Raw genomic sequence first — 19,125 nt, 5'->3', positions numbered from 1 at the left:
TATTGGGTTTCCTCTTTTCAACACGTCAAAATGTAAATTTTTCAATAAAGAGAGCATTCCAAGCATAATGAAAAAAAATCTTTACTGAAATTGGGCACAAACGCATTTAAAAATGCTCCCCCACTTTTGGATTCTGAAAAATAATTTAATGTTGCAAAAGCTAGCTTTGGTGTAAACCCAATGAATGATCTGGTCTTCAAATTTAATCAAGGCACTGAGCAATTTTTTTCTGGAAATAATCTGATTCATTCATAAAACGGGATAGGAAAACAACATTCAATATTAATGTCTCTATGAACCCTCTCTTAAAAAGGTAAAATGAAATTTCATTTGTTACTATTTGTGCAATCTATTACATACTTCCGCCTCCTTGTTAGGCAATAGCTCCAACAGCATATTCTCTCCACGGCTTGTCTGTTGAAAGACTTGAACCCCACTTTTCCTCAAGTAGAACTGCAAAAACATAAATATTGACACTTTCCATTTACACAAGAAATACGAAGTGTAAAAGAAAGGATTATTTCCAATTATTGTAAAATGACTTGATACATCTATTTGGATATCTTTAGCCTTCTGAACAGAAGATTTATAATCAGAAGATGTTTATAAAGAAGATGGAAGTTTTCCAACTTCATTCATTCTCAAGACACTCAAAGTTTAAATGTCATGATTTTATTTTGAGAGGCAGTTGTGAAAGTGCCCTCATGATGATAGATCATTCCATCTTGAGCCATATTAAAAGAAATATGCATAACAATCAGATGAATGAGCTTAAAGCAATTGCTGAGAAAAATGCAAACACAGACCTGACCTTTCAAATGCTAACTTATTTTCTGAGTGTTTAATGCTTATGAGTTAGACTAACCTTGCTCATCACTTTCCATGACAATGGCTAATCATCCCATTCCACTACTTTCAAGTCAAAGCCAACTCTGCTGCAGAATTACTACATTTGCTCAGTAAAACTCACCGCAATGTATAGTGCCACAAGGTGGGATTAACATGAAGAACAGCAAGATAGCCATGCTCTGCACTAGCACGCAGTGAAATTTAGCCTGTCAATAATCGTAAGTACCTCTTTACACAACACATGGTCTTAAAGACCACATCATTGCTCACCAGACAAGGCAGATATTCTTTTGTTTGATAATTAATTTTATGATAATTAATGGCTTCATAGGCATCAACACTACATCTTTCTTACATTCCATATTTATTTCAAATACCTGAATTTAAATTGCCAAGCTACCTTGTTGGGATTTTAAATAAATGTTCCTGGATCTATGAAAGAGGCACCTGGCAATTAACCAGCATGCTACTGTGTTATGGTTATGTACATCAAACAGCACAGAAGCACCTATCTACAAACATTCACATTAACTTTCGTTCACTTTTCACCTCAAAAGCAAAAATCCAAATGTCCACTCAGTCTATTAAGAATGAAGGCAAGGACTCAATTATGGGCAATGGAACAACAATCCAACGATCCCTTTGAACAAATTTATTTTTCAATTTTTCCAAGCCTGCAATAATGTAGTAAACTCCTAATCCCAATACATAAAAGTAACTGCCACAAGTTCTACAATAACAGTAATTTATCACAGGCAAAGCTTACCTTATGCTTAATGTGTTTCAGAGTTGGAAAACCACAAAAGTACAGCAAACTGTTGTTAGTGATAGTGTTTAACATAAAATGAAGAGGTACTATCCATGCATCAATGGGAATCTCCTCCTGTCTTTAATTTAAAAAAAAACAAGTGCTAAATTAACACAAAGTTGTTAATGCTTAATGCCTTAGAAAACAATTTGATATTGACAAAATCTCAATACCTTACATGACATTGTTTCACATCTGGAAATTTTTCTGCCCATGGTGATAGATACTTAAATTCAATTTCTTTATCATACCAATATTTAATACATCCACTATGTCGATTGCGCTGTATCTCTTCATTTGAAAGATGCTCATTACAAGGTTCCATTGCTGCCAATAGTCGTTTCTGAAAAGATGGGAAAATATTGAGTTTTGGTAATACATTCACAATTGGATGAAGCAATTTAAAAAGATAGCAATCTGAGATGGCTGAAATATCCATTATAAGCTCCAAAGAGAGGTGGCAACTTCCAGCTGATTTCTTCATTATGCTAGTGACGCTGGCTTCAGAACTGATTTTAAAATAGTTATTTCCATATTTAGTATGGTTGGACTTCAATGCAAGTACACAATAAAGAATCTATCTTAATGTTTTTGAGATTCTGAAAGCAATTATTCTCCTGAGAATATGATTTTGTCTTACTTAAACAATGAATGTGGGTATTTCCAGCTTGGTGATAGTTCAGTCAGTTACGTTTTCAAATGAACAGAAATATTACAGAACGATAGAATTCATGTTTATACCTTAAATCAAGAACCTGATTTGATGGAGGAACATTGACTTGAAACATTAATGCTGTTTTCTCCTTCGTAGATTCTGCCTGACCCAGCAAGCATCTCTCGCATTTTCAGTTTTTTTTTAAATTTCAGATTTTTTGTTTTTATTTTCTTATTCAATTATATAGCTATGGGTCTGAAACAGCGGTAAGAATGGAAAGGGTAGCAAAATCCTCTCTATAAAAACACAAGTAGTTGTCACAGTAGAATAAATGGCCTTTTAATCTCGCTCCACCTTTCAATAATATCAAGAAAGATCTGATCTTGATTTCAATTGTAGTACTGGCAAGTTCCCCACAATGTCCAACTCCTCTGTAGGTTAAAAAATTATAGATTCAGTCTTTAAAACTCTTCAGGATTTTAGTATTGCAAAGACAGACACTTGGGAGATGAAATTCATCCATCTTCCAGGAGAATGGACCACCCTCAGTCTGAAATTACTCTCTTCTGTTCTGGATTCCTCCACAAAGAGAAACTGTGTCAGTATCTGCCTTGCTGAGTTATCTAAAAACATACTTGCTTTAATAAAGCACCACTCATTCTTTTAAACTCCAACCATACAGCCTAATCTTTCCTCATCAGCATATTGCTTTATGTGAGAAATCAACTTGATGAACTTTATCTGAGCAGTCTTTGACGCAAGTACATCAATCTTTAAAGGAGACCAAATCTGTTGAGAAAAGTTGCAACAAGATTTCTTTACTTTTATACTATGTGCCACTTCTACTGCCTTCGTGGTTACTTGTACCTACATACGAATTTACTATAATTCATGTATGAAGACAACTTTGATCCTTCTGCCCAACAATATTCTGTAATTTCTCATCATCAAAACATTTTTTGTTTTAGGGTTCTTCACCAAGCCTGGAGGTTGGGTCGCAAATGTTTCCTCACGAATCGAGGTGACATCATTAGTGCACAATTGATCGTTGTTTCTGCCAAGTGCTTGTGTTTATATCGGTCCAACTTGTCGTTCTGATTGGATGGCTGTCGGGCTGGCCACTAGTCTCTGTTGGCCCATATCAATGGTTATCAGTCGTTATGAGCTTGGTTCGTCAGGTGTTTGCTGCTCACCCTTTGGCCCCGATCCCGCAGATGCAAAGGTTCATAAATTAGGTCCAGTTCCATATGCTTGTTAACAGAGTCTTCTGTTGAAAATCAAGTTCTAATTATTCACTTGATTTTTGTTTTGTGCATCTGCCAGGATTTATGTAGTTTCCCAGACAAACTTGTGTCCTTCTTTATCTTCATGTACTGAGATGAGTGACAGAGGACCGTGTCTTCTTGCAGCTAGTGTCATGGATAGTTTTCTCCACAGAACTACATGACTAGCAGCCAGCACGATAGGCAACCAATCAGAACAATAAGTCGAACCAATATAAACACAAGCACTCAGTAAAATCAACACGCAATTGTGCACTGATGATATCGCCTCAGCTGGCAATGAAATGTTTGCAGCTTAACCTTCAGGCTCAGCAAACAACCTTACAAGCAAGCAACCAACCTGAGCTACCAATCTTCTCTTTCACTTCAATACTGTTTTTTATTATTCTTTCCAAATTGCAGTATCCCCCATTTCCCCCACTCTACCCTTCCTCCCAAACATTTGTCCCTTAACAGACTGTGTTATTTTCATAACTTGCTTAGTCATTTCTGTACCATTTCTTCAACTGGTTCTGCACAGTACTGTGCAAAAGTCTCAGGTATTCTAGATTTTTATATGGTGTCACATGGCACGGCCTCCACAAAAGTCCTGATGTCAACATCATTGAGGCTGTCTGGGATTACCTGGAGAGTCAGAAACAAACGAGACAGCCAAATTCTGCAGAAGAACTGTGGCAAGTTCTCCAAGGTGCTTGGAACAACCTACCAGCCCATTTTCTTATAAAATTGTACAACAGTGTACCTAAGAGAATTGATGCACTTTTAAAGGCAAAACCAAACATTGATTTGACTTCACAAACAAGAGAAAATCTGCAAATGCTGGAAATCTGAGCAACACACACAAAATGCTGGAGGAATTCAGCAGGCCAGGCAGCATCTATGACAAAAGTACAGTTGGAAAGGATTTCAGCCCAAAACGTCATCTGCACTTTTTTCCATAGATGCTGCCTGACCTGCAGAGTTCCTCCAGTATTTTGTGTGTGTTGCATTGATTTGATTTTTTTTTTTACTGTTTATTGCTCTCTTTATAGTAAATGCTTTGATATTCAGAAACTTTTTTATTTCATTATTTTGAAAGCATCTTTGCTTTGCAGAAATTTTTTTACATGTACTTAAGACTTTTGCTCAGTACTGTACCTCCTTTATCCCTTCCATTAACACTGATTGAGATTTTACCAATTTACAAGCTTCCTAACCATCATGAGGGGTACTTTGCCAAGTAACAAGCAAATGATCCTCACTGATACTAATCTATGTTATCCAATAAAAACCTTTTCTTTTAAATACCTCCTCCTTTTCACTACATCTGGTGAAACACCACCTAGTATTTCATTTCCTCTCAGGTCATTGATGGCAAGGCAAAAGAAGGACAGTAACCAAAAGTTTCAGTGTCAAAGCATGCAATTTCTTTTGCCTTATGTTATTTTCTCCCATATTCCTTCTATCACGCCCAGGACTTTAAGAAATGTAATCACTCATTCATTTGAATCAATATTTTCTGCTAAAATGCCCCACCACAGTATCCATTCGGTCAATCCTTTTCTCTAATTTCCTTGTATCCAATTTCAGTAGTTATTATGTATTCCATTTTAAAGGTATTATACAAATTCAAGTTTTCACTGGCAAAGAAGAATCTTAAAACAAAAATCAACAAAAATGTGGGAAAGCTTGGGTTTGGATAATGGAATGACCCATAAATAAGCATCCATCAGTCATCATGAAAAACTATCCAACACAACCCCTCAACAGTAGTTTACTTAAGTTAGAACAAGAAAAAAAAGACATCTTAACATGCAGATAAATGTTAAAGTACAAACTTCTGGCTGCTTACTAACAATAAAACAAAATCAATATTTTAAAATCAAGAGTATAATAGTATAAATCAACAGATACTCCTCAAGAAAGGTCTCAGCCGGAAAAGTCAACTGTTTATTCATTTCTATTGATGTTGCCTGACCTGCTGAATTCCTCCAGCATTTTGTGTGTTACTTCTTTAAAGGCTAGTCATATTCATGCATTAAAAAGTCATGACTGGTTCATTTTAACTATTTAAAGTCTTCAAACACAAAGTGCAAAAAAACATTCACCTCATCAATAAATGGAATCAGCACAACAGCTTCCCACTCCTGTTGCTTGCCATTAAGATCAGTTTTGAAATCTGGAGGATAATACTCTATGATTGGAGATTCTTCATCGGTCATTAAAAACTAAGGAAGTAAAAACAACAATTAATTTAAGCTTTACAAACATCATGAAAGATGTCTTTTTTCACTAAACAATATTTAATCTATTGTGCTTGATGGAATACTATTTTGCTGAAAGCATAAAGAAACTAAAAAACAACATTTTTTGCAGGCATTGAACATGGGAATTGGAGGAAGAAAAAGGTTAGTAGGACAAATGGATATGTGAAACTGAGTGAGACTGAATAAGAGATTAATGGAAACGGGGACAGTGCAGAGAAACAACTGAAAATTGAAAATATTTGAGTTCAGCTGGCCATTAACAATATGTTATGCAAATTATCACAGGTAATTCTCACTAAAATGCGAATTTACAATTTTATTATTTTAAATACCAATCAAATTTAATTTACCTGGTAGCAACTGGGCAGAAGCTCTCTACTAGCTGCTGGCAGAACAGCGAGTAACTGTTCAAAGGGCTTGAATGGCCTTCCCATATCAAATGTTATCTTCACCTTACTGATACTGCAGATGTCCGATAGATAAGGTGCATAATGATAAGGGTAGTACCTAAGCAGTGAAAACGACATTTCGTTATTTATATGGCACTGGAATGCAACACAAGAAATTGTCTTATAGTAAAATGCTTAAGAAAATCATAGAAAAAAAACCCAGAAAATGCAGCAAATTTTCATTTGTCAGGAAAAAAAGTTAATCTTACTGACAAATGATATTCCATTGGAACCACTGAATTTATTGGTTCACTAGAAGTTTAATTCATTGTTGGCTAACTCAAAAATGGGGATTAATGTGACAAAATGCACCTTCATTGCAATACCTTTCAAATAAGCTAAACCTGTTCAATGATTCTATGAAAACTGATGAAAATTGCCACTAAGGTTTCATGGTTTACTTCCTGTCACCTTTTCAGTATTTCCAGTTTAGATAACAGAATATGGTGGAGGAGTTTATGATCAGATACCTACAGGTACATTGGAAAAGATTCCTGATGCCCAAAAAGAGCCTTAGGATGAGTATTCCACAGTGAGTGACATAATTCCTGACTGTCAACTGAAAGGCATCAGCTGGTAGATGATAAAACTTTTTCTACTTCTGCAGATGAGTGCAGCTCCAACAAACTGAAGCAGCTCAGTATCAAAACCAGAAAGTTACAGACCGGTGAGGAAAACTGGTAGTGTACCAGTAACGCAACACTATTACAGCGTGGGTATCAGAGGTCGGAGCAAAATTCTGACGTCATCTGTAAGGTGTCTGTACATCCTCCCTGTGGAATGCATGGGTTTTCTTTGGGTGCTCCGGAGTTTCTTCCCGCAGTACAAAGGTTTTCTGGTTAGTCGGTTAACTGGTCATTGTAAATTGTCCCATGATAAGGCTGGAGTTAAATCAGCGGTTGCTGGGTGATGCAGCTCAAAGGACCAGAAATGCTTATTTTGCACTGTACCAATAAATAAGTAGATAGATAGATAGATACTAATGGAGAAAATTCTTTGGGATGGAATTTATGATAACTTAGAAAGGCAGAGACTGATTAGGGAAGTTTGCATGGTTTTGTGCATGAGGAATCCTGTCTGACTAATAGATTTGAGTATTTTAAGGAGGCTATGAACAAAATTGATGTAGGTAAAGCAGCAGACATGGACTTTAGTGAAACTTTTGACAAGTGCTACAGGTAGGCTGACCCAGAAAGTTAGGTCACGTGGGATCCAAGGTTTGGACAAGCTGGATCCAACACTAGCTTGGTAAAAGGAAGCAGTGCATATTGGTGTTGAATCATTTCTCTGACTGGAAGTCTGCAATGAATGGTGTACCGTGAGGGTCCATGCTGTTCCTTTGTTGTTTGTCATGTATATACGTGACTTGGTTGAGAAGGCTGTCTGATATGTTTGTTGACAATGTGGAAACTGGTGAAGCTGAAGGATGTTCGCCTACTGATTCTGAGGGACATATAGTAGGTCAGTTGGAAAGTTGGGTGGTGGCGGCATATGGAATTTTTCCAGACAAGTGTGAAATAATATTTTAGATAATCTGATACAGGCAGAACATGTACAGTAAATGAAAAAGACCTTATAAGCATTTATGTTCTGAGAACCTTGGGGTACAAGTTCATATCTTCCTCAAATTAGCAGCAGAGGTAGCCAGAGTAGGGAACGTCAAATGTACTTTGTACTCAATACCCATGTCTATAAAAGCAAGCAAGCTGAATCAAAGTCAAAGTTTCAGATATAATTTTGAAGCAGAGGTAGCTGGAGCTTGATTAGGCCACACTTAGAAATATTGAGTGTAGTTTGGAGCCATCACAGTAGGTAAATGATATATTTGCATGAGAAGAGATTCACTAGGTTGATGCCCTGAATAGAAGGCTTTAGTTAAAAAGACCAGCGACACATACATCTAAGAAAAAAGTACATTCAACATTTCAGGCTAAACCCTTCGGCAAGACTTAAAAAGACCACGGATTGGCTGAAATTGTTCTCACTGGAATGCAGAAGGTTGAGGAGTGACATTATGACCTTTATAAAATTATGAGGGGCATCGATAGATAGTCAGTCTACTTCCAAGGTTAGGGGAGTCTTAAACTAGCAGATAGGCTAAAGGTGAGATGGAAAAAAAATTAAAGTTAATCTAAGGGGCAAGTTTTTCCACTTAAGAGTGGATGGAGACAGGTACAATTACAGGGTTCAGAAGCATTTCAAAAGGTACATGTTCAGGAAAGGACTGGAGGGATATCGGCCAAATTTAGGAAAATGTTATTAGTGTAGACAGACATCTCAGTCAAACAAAGGACCTGCTTCTATGCTGTAGGACTCTACCATCCAGGACTAAGCAATCTGCCTGATTAACAGGTTCACTTCTTCACCTTTGTCACTTGCAGTCATGACCTCCATCACAAAGGCAGGGTAAGCATGTGCATAGGAATATTCTGCCTCCCCTCATAGTTGTACGCCCATCCAAATCTGACAATATTTAACTCTCTGGCTTAGTTCCTGAATCTCCTAACCAAATTCTGCTGTTAGAAACATAGAAAACCTACAGCACAATACAGGCCCTTTGGCCCACAATGCTGTGCCGAAATATTTTCAGCAGAAGGACCCTAATGGCTCATTACCACCTTCTCAGCGACAATCAAAAGAGAAGTTGCCAGGGACATCCTACAGATAAAAACAAACATCCCTAACTTTAATTTGGAGGCTGCAATTACTTTGTATATTCTAAGCTGCAAATCGATCTGACTAGTGGCATCTTAATTCTACATTCTCTACCAAGTTTGTTTCTAAAAGAAAACTTTAAATTGCATATAGTTAGAGATTAAATAAGTTGTAGAACTATATTTGAATAAAGCAGGTAAGACAATGGCACTGCTTCACAAAAATATATTTTAAAATCTCCATCTAAACACCTACCAGCTCCAGGACTGCACACCATGGTAATAATAGTGCAAAATCCATTGTATTGCTTGAACGTAACATTCTGCCTGTTGAGCAAGAAATTCACTGTTGGAACAGGAAGGAAAGAAATAAATAAATACATTTCCAACTACTGAAAACTTTCAACTACTGCTATTAGGATTCTAAGAGTACAGGCATGAAAAAGAGGGAATATTGATTTCTCCAGAAACCAAATCAAATTTTCCACAGATGTTTTCTCCCTCTTTTTTGATATTATCCAATACCTTATCCAAGTACCAACACTATACATGCAAGCATGAACAGTTATGGCATCATTTTAACCACAGATATAAACTCAACTGTTTTCTCAACCAATATCTCTTTGTGCACTGGATACACTGTGTTCTTGGACACTGGACAGGCAATACAGCCATTGTGTGTTCACATAAATAACAGTGCTGCTTTCTTGGTACAGGAAAGTAAAGATCATGCTGACTTATCAGAAATCAATGTACTAAATTCACAGTGCCGCATTTCTGGAGCCAATGCAAGACATAAGGTACATAAATTTTTACTCACTTTAAACGCTTCAAATCAAGTTTCTCCAAGAATTTTGGGGCCTGGGACAGCTAGCTGACCCAAATTTTCTCCTCGAATTTTCTTCCTGGCAATGCCACCTATCACCAGTCCATGGACTTGATTATCGAATTGTTAGCTCAAAGTCCACCCATGTTCCCTGACCCCACCAACCACCCAACACAACACAAACTGGCAGGCCTCCTAGGTTTTCAACAAATAGGGATCATCTCAAAAGAAACCCTGAACCACCTCTTCAGAGTCATAGTCATAGAAAACTACAGCAAAGAAACCGGCTCTTCAGCACATCAAGTCCATGCCAAAACACTGAAACTGTCTAGTCCCATCGACCTGCATCTGGACCACAGTTCTCCACACCCACCCCATCCATGTACCTATCCAAACTTCTGTTGAACGTTGAAATTGAAATCACGATCACATCCACCACTTGTGCTTGGAGGTCCTTTCCACACTCACCACTCTGAGTGAAGTTCCTTAACTTTCCCTTAAACATTTCACCTTTCACCCTTAACCCAAGACCTCTAACTGTAGTCTCACCCAAGCTCAGTGGAAAAAGCCTGCTTGCATTTTCCCTATCTATACCTCTTATAATTTTGTATACCTCTATTGAATCTTCCTTCAATCTTCTCTGCTCAGGGGAATAAAGTCCTCACCTATTCAATCTTTCCTCTGTACTGACAACATTCTTATAAATTTTCTATGTACTCTTTCAATTTTATTTATATTTTTCCTGTAGGTAGGTGACCAAAATTGCATACAATACTCCAAATTAGGGCTGAAGATTTAGAAGTAGGCAATCTACTTGTGACGCCACTTTCAATGAATTATGTAGCTGTATTCCCAGATTCCTTTGCTCTACCACAATCCTCAGTGCCCCACTGCTCACTGCCTGAGATGGTTGGTCCAACCAAAGCACAACATCTCACATTTGTCTGTATTAAATTCCATCTGCCATTTTGCAGCCAATTTTTCCAGCTGGTCCAGATCCCGCTGCAAGTTTTGATAGTCTTCCACACCATCCACTACACCCCCAATCTTGACGTCATCCACTAATTTGCTGATCCAGTTAACCACGTTATCATCCAGATCATTGATATACCACAGACCTAATGCAGATCCCTGCGGTACACCACTAGTCCCAGACCTCCAGTCAGAGAGGCAACCCTCTACTGCCACACTCTGGCATGACCCAGAAAGCCAATGTCTAATCCAATTCTCTACCACATCTTGAATGCTAAGCAACTGAACCTTCTTGACCAATTTCAAATGCGGGACCCCTTCAAATGCCTTGCTGAAGTCCACATCCACGCCTTGCCTTCATCAATTTTCCTGGTAACTTCCTCACAAAACTACAAGATTGTTTCGATCTGACCTCCCACGCACAAAGCCATGTTGACTATTCTTTATCACTTCATGTCTATCCAAATACTTATCCATCTGGTTCCTTAGAATACCTTCCAATAACGTTCCCATTACTGATGTCAGGCTCACTAACCTATTATTTCCTGGTTTATTCTTAGTGCCTTCCTTAAACACCAGAACAACTCCAATCCTCTGGTACCTCACCTATTGCTAAGGATCATTTAAATATCTGCTAGGGCCCCTGCAATTTCTGCACTTACCTCCCACAGGGTCCGAGGGAACACACTGTCAGGCACCGGGGATTTGTCCCCCTGATTTACCTCAACACAGCAAACACCTTTTCTGCAATCTATATTTGGTCCATGACCTCACTGCTGCCTTTACCTCACTTCTATAGACTCTATCTCCTGAGAAAATACAGATGCAAAAAATCCATTTAAGATCTCTCCCATCTGTTTTAGCTGACCTTCTGATTATTCTTAATATATAATGTAGTCATGCTTGAATATTAAAATTGGGTGTGAGTAACAAACAAAATTCACTTACTCAGAAACAACTTCTACGCCCATTTTAGTCATGTAGTAAACTCTCTTGTACTGCCTGAATTCTGTTTCAAACAGATCATCCTCATCCTCATGGTCCTCATCTTTGTCATTGTCAAATGCATCTGAAAAGTGTACCACATACATTACTCATTTAAGTGCAAATAGGGGATAAAATGTGGCTCGGTAAATTAGCTTAAGTCCACAATGATGCTTCAACAAAATAGTTACAATATTTAAACTGCAAAACAGACAAATTCATTATTCTTATGCTAAATTTAACAGTTTACCTCAATTAGCCAATCAAAGCAAGCAAATTCTCAAGAGACAGAAAAATGTAATGGCTTTCTGAGATCTAAAGAATGAATGGTAATGTACTGAAAGTCACATACCTTTGTGATTCAATTCAGGACTGTAGTCTGAGCAGGGTTCTGCTTCATCTAGTACAGCTAGGCACAAATCCTCCCGCGTCTGTAAATAAATAAACCGATAAATCTTTTCCTCATCCAACTAAATTCCCTTTAACAAAGTGGCAAAAGGTTTACAGACTTCTCTGAATAGAAATATCTCTTCAACAGCTAGCCAACTAATACAATGAGTAACATGGGACTGATTCAATAATTACACTTTCAAAGTCTCAAGATTAATTTCTAAATCATAAGGCATCACATAACATTGCAGATAAGACATAGCTAACAATATATTCGATTTGCTTTTACAGAGAAATCAAGGCTTCTTGAATAAATAAGGAAACAGTCAATAAACGTTTTGTTAAGTATTTGAGTTGGATAAGTCAAAACTTCAATCTGTTAATTCTCAAATAGCAATAACAATATGAAGCAAATTTTTGAAAGTAAATTCAGATTAGGCAAATGTAGGCTTTCTCCTAATCGTTTAAAATACAGTCATTGTACATGGGCGGAATAATGACCTAGAAAGGAGTGAAAAAATATAGTTCATAGGGAAGTGGAATGTTCTTTTATTGCCTAATTACCAAAAGTTTCAGGTGTATGTTGCCCTTGTATTTATAATCAGGTTTTTCAATATTTATCATCAAGCAACCCCCTTCCATTTGCACTAAACAATTGGTGGACCAAACATTCCCATGCTTTAAGTCTGAACACAATTAGAATTCATTAGAGAATATATCAGGCAAACTTAATTAATGTCAAAAGATAAAATATATTAGAGCTGATGATGGTTACCTGAGGAAATATTTCTGCTGAATTTTCCTAAAGTAAATGAAATAGATCTGAAAGGCAAATTCAGTCTGTGGAAGAAGCAAGTTTGATTTGAACACTCCTAATTCCTTATGTTAAAATGAATTATTTGAGAAATTTATTGACATGGTGTGTTATTGATTTACATTATTTCATTTCATTTATTATTCAGCAGTAAAGAATAGTTTAAGAACAACAACAGAAAAAGAACTACACGGTGACAGGTCCTTTGACCCAACACATCTGCATCAACCATGACACCAATCTAATCACACAAGTCTCTTCTAGTTTATGTTTGTCTAAATGTCTCAGACATTGTCATATCTGCTTTGACCCCTTATTGAACACTTTGTGAAAAAAATGCCTCACAAATCTCCTTTAAATCTTTCCCCTCTCAGTGTAAAACTATGTATTTGACATTGCACCCTTGAAACTAAGGCACTGACTATCTACTCTATTCATATCTCTCATATTATATATCTCTATCAACTTGCCCCCACAGATGACAAACAATCCAAGTTTGTCCAATTGTCTTTAGAGTTAATACACTTCAATATACACAACAATCAAACAAAAGAGCTGATTATTGACTACAGCAGGAGGAAACTGGAGGTCCATCAACTTTAAATTCCTTGACATTATCGTTTCAGAGGACCCGTCCTGGGTCTAGCATGTAAGTCCCATTACAAAGAAGGCACGACAGTGCCTCTTCTTTTTTTAGAAGTTTGCAAAGATTTGGCACGTCATCTAAAATTTTGACATATCTCTACAGCTGTGTGGTGCAGAGTATACTGACCGGTTGCATCACGGCCTGGTATAGAAACACCAATGCCATTTAACAGAAAAGTCTACAAAAAATAATGGATATAGCCCAGTCCATCACAGGTAAAGTCCTCCCCACCATTGAGCGCTGTTGCAGGAAAGCAACATACATCATCAAGGACCCCAATCATCCAGGCCATGCTCTCTTTTCGCTGCTGCCATCAGGAAAGAGGTACAGGAAACTCAGGACTCACACTACCAGGTTCAGATACAGTTATTATCCCTCAATCATGAAGCTCTTGAACCACAGGGGAATAACTTCACTTAAACAGTGAACTTCAAAAAACTATGAACTCACTTTCAAGGACTCTTCCCCCTCTCATGTTCTCAATATATACTGCTTATTTACTTGTTTGTTCGTTTGTTATTCAGTTGGGTTTTCTCCCACACCTTTTGTTGTCTTTTGCACATTTGTTGTTTGTCTGTCTTGTCGTGTACCGTCTTTCATTGATTCAATTGTTTCTTTGTATTTATTGTGAATGCCTACAAGAAAATGATCCTCAGGATAGTACAGTACTGTGCAAAAGTCTGAGGCACCCTAGCTATGTATATGTGCCTAAGACTTTAGCACAGTACTGTACATGGTGACATATATGTACTTTGGTAATAAATTTACTTTGAACTTTGATCTTGGTGCAGAAAAACTTTACCATCTCCAAAGCCTGAACGTCCTTTCTGTAGTGCGATGACCACAAATAAGCACAATGCTCCAAACATAGCCTAACCAAAATATTATACAGCTGCAACATGACTTCCTAACTTATACTCAGCACCTCTCCCGATGAAGAAAAAATACTGCATGCCTTCTTTACCAACAGAGTCAAGTACAGTTTAACCAATTTCATACCAACATTACCTCATGGTTCTCGAACTCAACATATTACATGTGTCCTTAACCACCCTATCAACTTTCACAGTAACTTTCAGGCATCAATGGACGTGAATCCCAAGATCCCTCTGTTCCTCCAAACTGCAAAGAATCCTGCCATTAACCCTATACACTCCCTTTAAGAAGAACCTTCGAAAGGGTATCACTTCACACTTTTCAGGGTTGAACTCCATCTACCAATTCACAACCCAGCTCTGCATTCAATCAATGTTGCACTGGAACCGACGACAATCAAAACATTATCAACACCACCATCAAACTAAATGCTGTCCGCAAACTTACTCATGTACCCATCCACTCCCTCACCCAAGTCAATTACAAAAAACGCAAAGAACAGGTGTCCCAGAACAAACTGCCACGAAACACCATTGGTTACTGACCTCCAGACAGAAGATGTTTCAGCTACTAACACCCTTTTCCTTCTGCGGGAAAGCCAAGTCTCAATCCACGCAGCCAAGTTTTCATGGATGCCATATCACCTGACCTTCATAATGAGCTGCTCATGTGAAACGTTGTCAAATGCCTTACCAAAATCCATATACACCTCACATCCACTACCTTCATCAATATATTTTGTCACTTCCTTGAATTCAATCAGACTCATGAGGCATAACTTGCCCTTCACAAAGCCATGCTGACTGTTCCTAATTAGCCTGTGCTTCTCCAAATATTCATAAATCCTGTCTCTAAGAATAGAGTCCAATAGTTTTTCCAGTTCCGATGTGAGACTCACTGGTCAATAATTTACAGGGTTATCCCTATTATCTTTCATGAACAAAGGAATAACATTTGCCACCCTTCAAACATCTGGAACTACTACTATGGCCAGTGAGGACCCAAAATCATCACTAAAGGAGCTGCAATCTCTTATCTCACTTTCCCTAGTAACCTAGTGCATATCCGGTCTGGCCCAGGGCCTTATTTATTGTAATGTCTTTCATAATTTCCACCCCATCCAATTTCTTAACATCAACATATTCTAGCATATCAGCCCATTGTCATCCTCATACACTCCCTCTCATTGGCAAATACTGAAGCAAAGTATTTATTATGCACACCCCTACCTCCTCCAACTCAAGGCACGTTTCTTTTTTTTAAAATGCCTGATCAGAGATACCCTCTCTTCAGTCATTGTCTTGTTCCTCCCTCCCTATATCTTTCGAAACATCAAAACCCCAGAACATCAAGCAGCCATTCCTGTCCTTGTTCCATGAGCGCAATGTCGTAGTTCTATGTACTGACTCATGTTCTGTTTATCACCTTTCTTTCTGATGCTCCCTACCTTAAAATAGACATATTTCAATCCGTCCAACGGACTGCAGTTATGCCCCATCCAGTGCACACATTCAGTCTGTCTATACATTGCACCTATCTTTATACCAACTCTGACCTATCACTCTGGTTCCCAGCCCCCTGTCAACCTAATTTAAACCCTCCCCGATAGCTTCCAGGAAGTTCACAAATACACTGGACCCGCTCAAGTTCAGATGTAACCTGTCTTTTACTACAGGTCATACCTTCCCCAGAAGAGATCCCAACGATCCTGAAACCCTACCTCATGCACCAATTCTTCAGCCACACATTCATCTGCCCTATCACCCCATTCTTACCCTCACTGGCACATGGCACAGGCAGCAATCCAGGGATTACTGTCCTTGAAGTCCTGCTTTTAGACTTCCTTCCTAGCTTACGACATTCACACTTTAAGACTTCATCCCTTTTCCTATCTGTTATTGTTACCAAATTATAAAACTTCAGGCTGCTTTTCCACCACCAACCCCTCCCAAGAATGCCGTGCACCTGACCTTAGGCATCCCTTACCCTACAGCAGGGAGGCAACATACCATCCATAGTCATATTCATAGTCATACTTTATTGATCCCAGGGGGAAATTGGTTAAATCCAGGAATCTCTTTCACATGCACAGAATCTCCCGTCTAACTATTGAATCCCCTATCACCACTGCTCTCCTATTCTGCACCCTGCTTTTCTGAGCCAGAGTCAGACTCGGTGCTCAGTGACCTGGTTGCTGCAGATTCCCCCTAGTACATCATCTCCTCCAACAAGATACCTATTACCAAGGAAAATGGTCATAGGGATACTTCACAACATTTGCCTTTCTCCTTTCCCTCTCCTGATGGTCACCTTACCTACCTCCTGCAAATTAGGTGTGACTGCCTCTCTGTAGCTCCTATCTATCACCTCTTCATCCTGCCACATGATCAAAGGCCATCCAGCTCCCTACCATGATCTACAACCATATGCACTTTTTGGAGATGTAGCAATCAGGGAAACTGGAACTCCTCAAATCTCCCACATCTTGCAAGAGCAGCGTACCACTGACTTGGGAACCATTCTCACTGCTCTAGCTAAGCACTAATAGAGAAAGAAACAGAAACTTAATAGCGACCTCTACCTTGTCTCGGCCTCTCCTCATGAAGCCCCTGAACAAAAGACTCAGTTACCCACTTTAACTCTGTCCATTCAAACAATGGCCACTCCTCTTAAACCTAACTTCTTTTTATTTACCCTTGCCAATTGCCCAATAACTTAAATGATCTCACGCTCTGCAGAAATTCCTGACAGGCTTGCTTTTTAAATTTAGCGCACCTCAGCGCAGAGAGAGAAGACTTAAATAAGATGAATACTCACTTTATTTTCCTTCTTACGCTGTTTTGCTTCTTCCGCTGCCATGCCTGCTGCCTCATTTAGGTATTTTTTACCCACTTTGCTTTCAAACCACTTCAGGTCAACAAAAACTTCTCTGAAATGTTCACGATCAAACTGTAATCAAATAATTAGGTTACGATTAATCACAAACAATATACACTCAAATATGACTGAATTGATAATAAATCGCATCAATTATCAAATACAAAAGAAATTTAGTTCATGCTACACTATAAATTAGCAGACATTTCTTTAAAAACCTTGCTGTATTCTATAAAGCCAGAAAGGCCCAGGCAAGTTTTCTCAAAATACCATGAAACAGAGTAATAATTTTAATTTAATGTCAGAAACTTCAGTTTGCAACTGCCTCTATTACATTTGAATCTTTTAGTTAAGTGAAAAGCTGTGCGTTACAGATTTCACGCTTACCATTAAATCATTGATAAGTAAGAATTAAAACCTTAAGGATCATACCCTGCCATTGGTAAAATGCCTCAAAAAAAGTGTCATTAAACAGACAATAAGTACATTTATCAAACACATCTGCACTGAACAACATCTACTATTTCAGAATGTTGCTTTAAAAACAAAAATATATCCTACTTGAAAACTTCCAATTTAAACTATCCTGAAGAATCAGTCCAATGGTTTATTTGTTGAGGTTCACAATTTGAGCACCTAAACAAGAGAGTTAACTTATATATGGATCACTATTCATCTAGAATGTGTGTTCCAACTAAAAAATAAATGGAGCAAAAAGTTCAAGATTCAAGTTGACCAAAGTCCAAATGAAATTTCTCAAGTCAGGAGAACAAAAGAAACAATCAAGCTGGAATCAATGGAGGTGTAAAATGGGAAGACAGATCACATGAATTCTGATACACTTCCTGTATATTGAAAAGTTGGCAAAGAGATGTGGAGCTCAGCTCTAACTCCAGCTCTTTGAATGGAAAGTGAGACATAAAATTATGCTTCAAAATTGACATTGGCTATACAAAGAAAAAGGAAGACAAAGTAACAAAAAATAGTAAAAACTCCAATTTCTTCAATCTGTCCAATTTATTAGCCACTGTGTCACCTGTAAATACCTTCAGGTAAACTATGTTTAGAGATGCTGTAGCTGTAAAGAACAAAAGGACAATAAGGTAAACACGAGGAAATGTGCAGATGCTGGAATTTCAAGCAACACACATAAAAGTTGCTGGTGAATGCAGCAGGCCAGGCAGCATCTATAGGAAGAGGTACAGTCAATGTTTAGGGCCGAGACCCTTCGTCAGGACTGACTGAAAGAAGAGCTAGTAAGAGATTTGGAAGTGGGAGGGGGAGGAGGGAGATCCGAAATGATAGGAGAAGACAGGAGGAGGAGGGATGGAGCCAAGAGCTAGACAGTTGATTGGCAAAAAGGATATGTGAGGATCATGGGACAGGAGGCCTAGGGAGAAAGAAAAAGGGGAGGAGAAGTGCCCAGAGGATGGGCAAGGGGTATAGTGAGAGGGCCAGAGGGAGAAAAAGGAGAGAGAGAAAAAGAATGTGTGTATATAAATAAATAAATACATAACAGATGGGGTACGAGGGGGAGGTGGGGCATAAGTGGAAGTTTGAGAAGTCAATGTTCATGCCATCAGGTTGGAGGCTACCCAGATAGGATATAAGGTGTTGTTCCTCCAACCTGAGTGTGGCTTCATCTTTACAGTAGAGGAGGCTGTGGATAGACATATCAGAATGGGAATGGGACGTGGAATTAAAATGTGTGGTCACTGGGAGATCCTGCTTTCTCTGGCGGACAGAGCGTAGATGTTCAGCGAAATGATCTCCCAGTCTGCGTTGGGTCTCACCAA

The 19,125-nt window shown here is 38.3% G+C and overlaps 1 protein-coding gene across 2 annotated transcripts in view; it reads right to left on the bottom strand.

Moving 5' to 3' along the window:
• xrn1 (5'-3' exoribonuclease 1) overlaps positions 1-19,125 on the bottom strand; it is a 111,260-nt gene that overhangs the window by 61,042 nt on the left and 31,093 nt on the right. For both annotated transcript variants that reach the window (XM_072255033.1, XM_072255034.1), the window contains exons 10-18: positions 17,270-17,401; positions 12,079-12,157; positions 11,691-11,811; positions 9,201-9,290; positions 6,192-6,348; positions 5,683-5,802; positions 1,831-2,000; positions 1,616-1,736; positions 361-453 (exon numbers count right to left, since the gene is read on the bottom strand). In XM_072255033.1, coding sequence (XP_072111134.1) covers positions 361-453; positions 1,616-1,736; positions 1,831-2,000; positions 5,683-5,802; positions 6,192-6,348; positions 9,201-9,290; positions 11,691-11,811; positions 12,079-12,157; positions 17,270-17,401 — 1,083 coding nt within the window. The remainder of the gene's footprint in view (positions 1-360; positions 454-1,615; positions 1,737-1,830; positions 2,001-5,682; positions 5,803-6,191; positions 6,349-9,200; positions 9,291-11,690; positions 11,812-12,078; positions 12,158-17,269; positions 17,402-19,125) is intronic.

The sequence above is a fragment of the Mobula birostris genome, chromosome 4 (genome assembly GCF_030028105.1).
Source record: "Mobula birostris isolate sMobBir1 chromosome 4, sMobBir1.hap1, whole genome shotgun sequence".
In the NCBI taxonomy this organism is placed as follows: domain Eukaryota; kingdom Metazoa; phylum Chordata; class Chondrichthyes; order Myliobatiformes; family Myliobatidae; genus Mobula; species Mobula birostris.
This window is presented reverse-complemented; position numbering and strand designations above follow the sequence as displayed.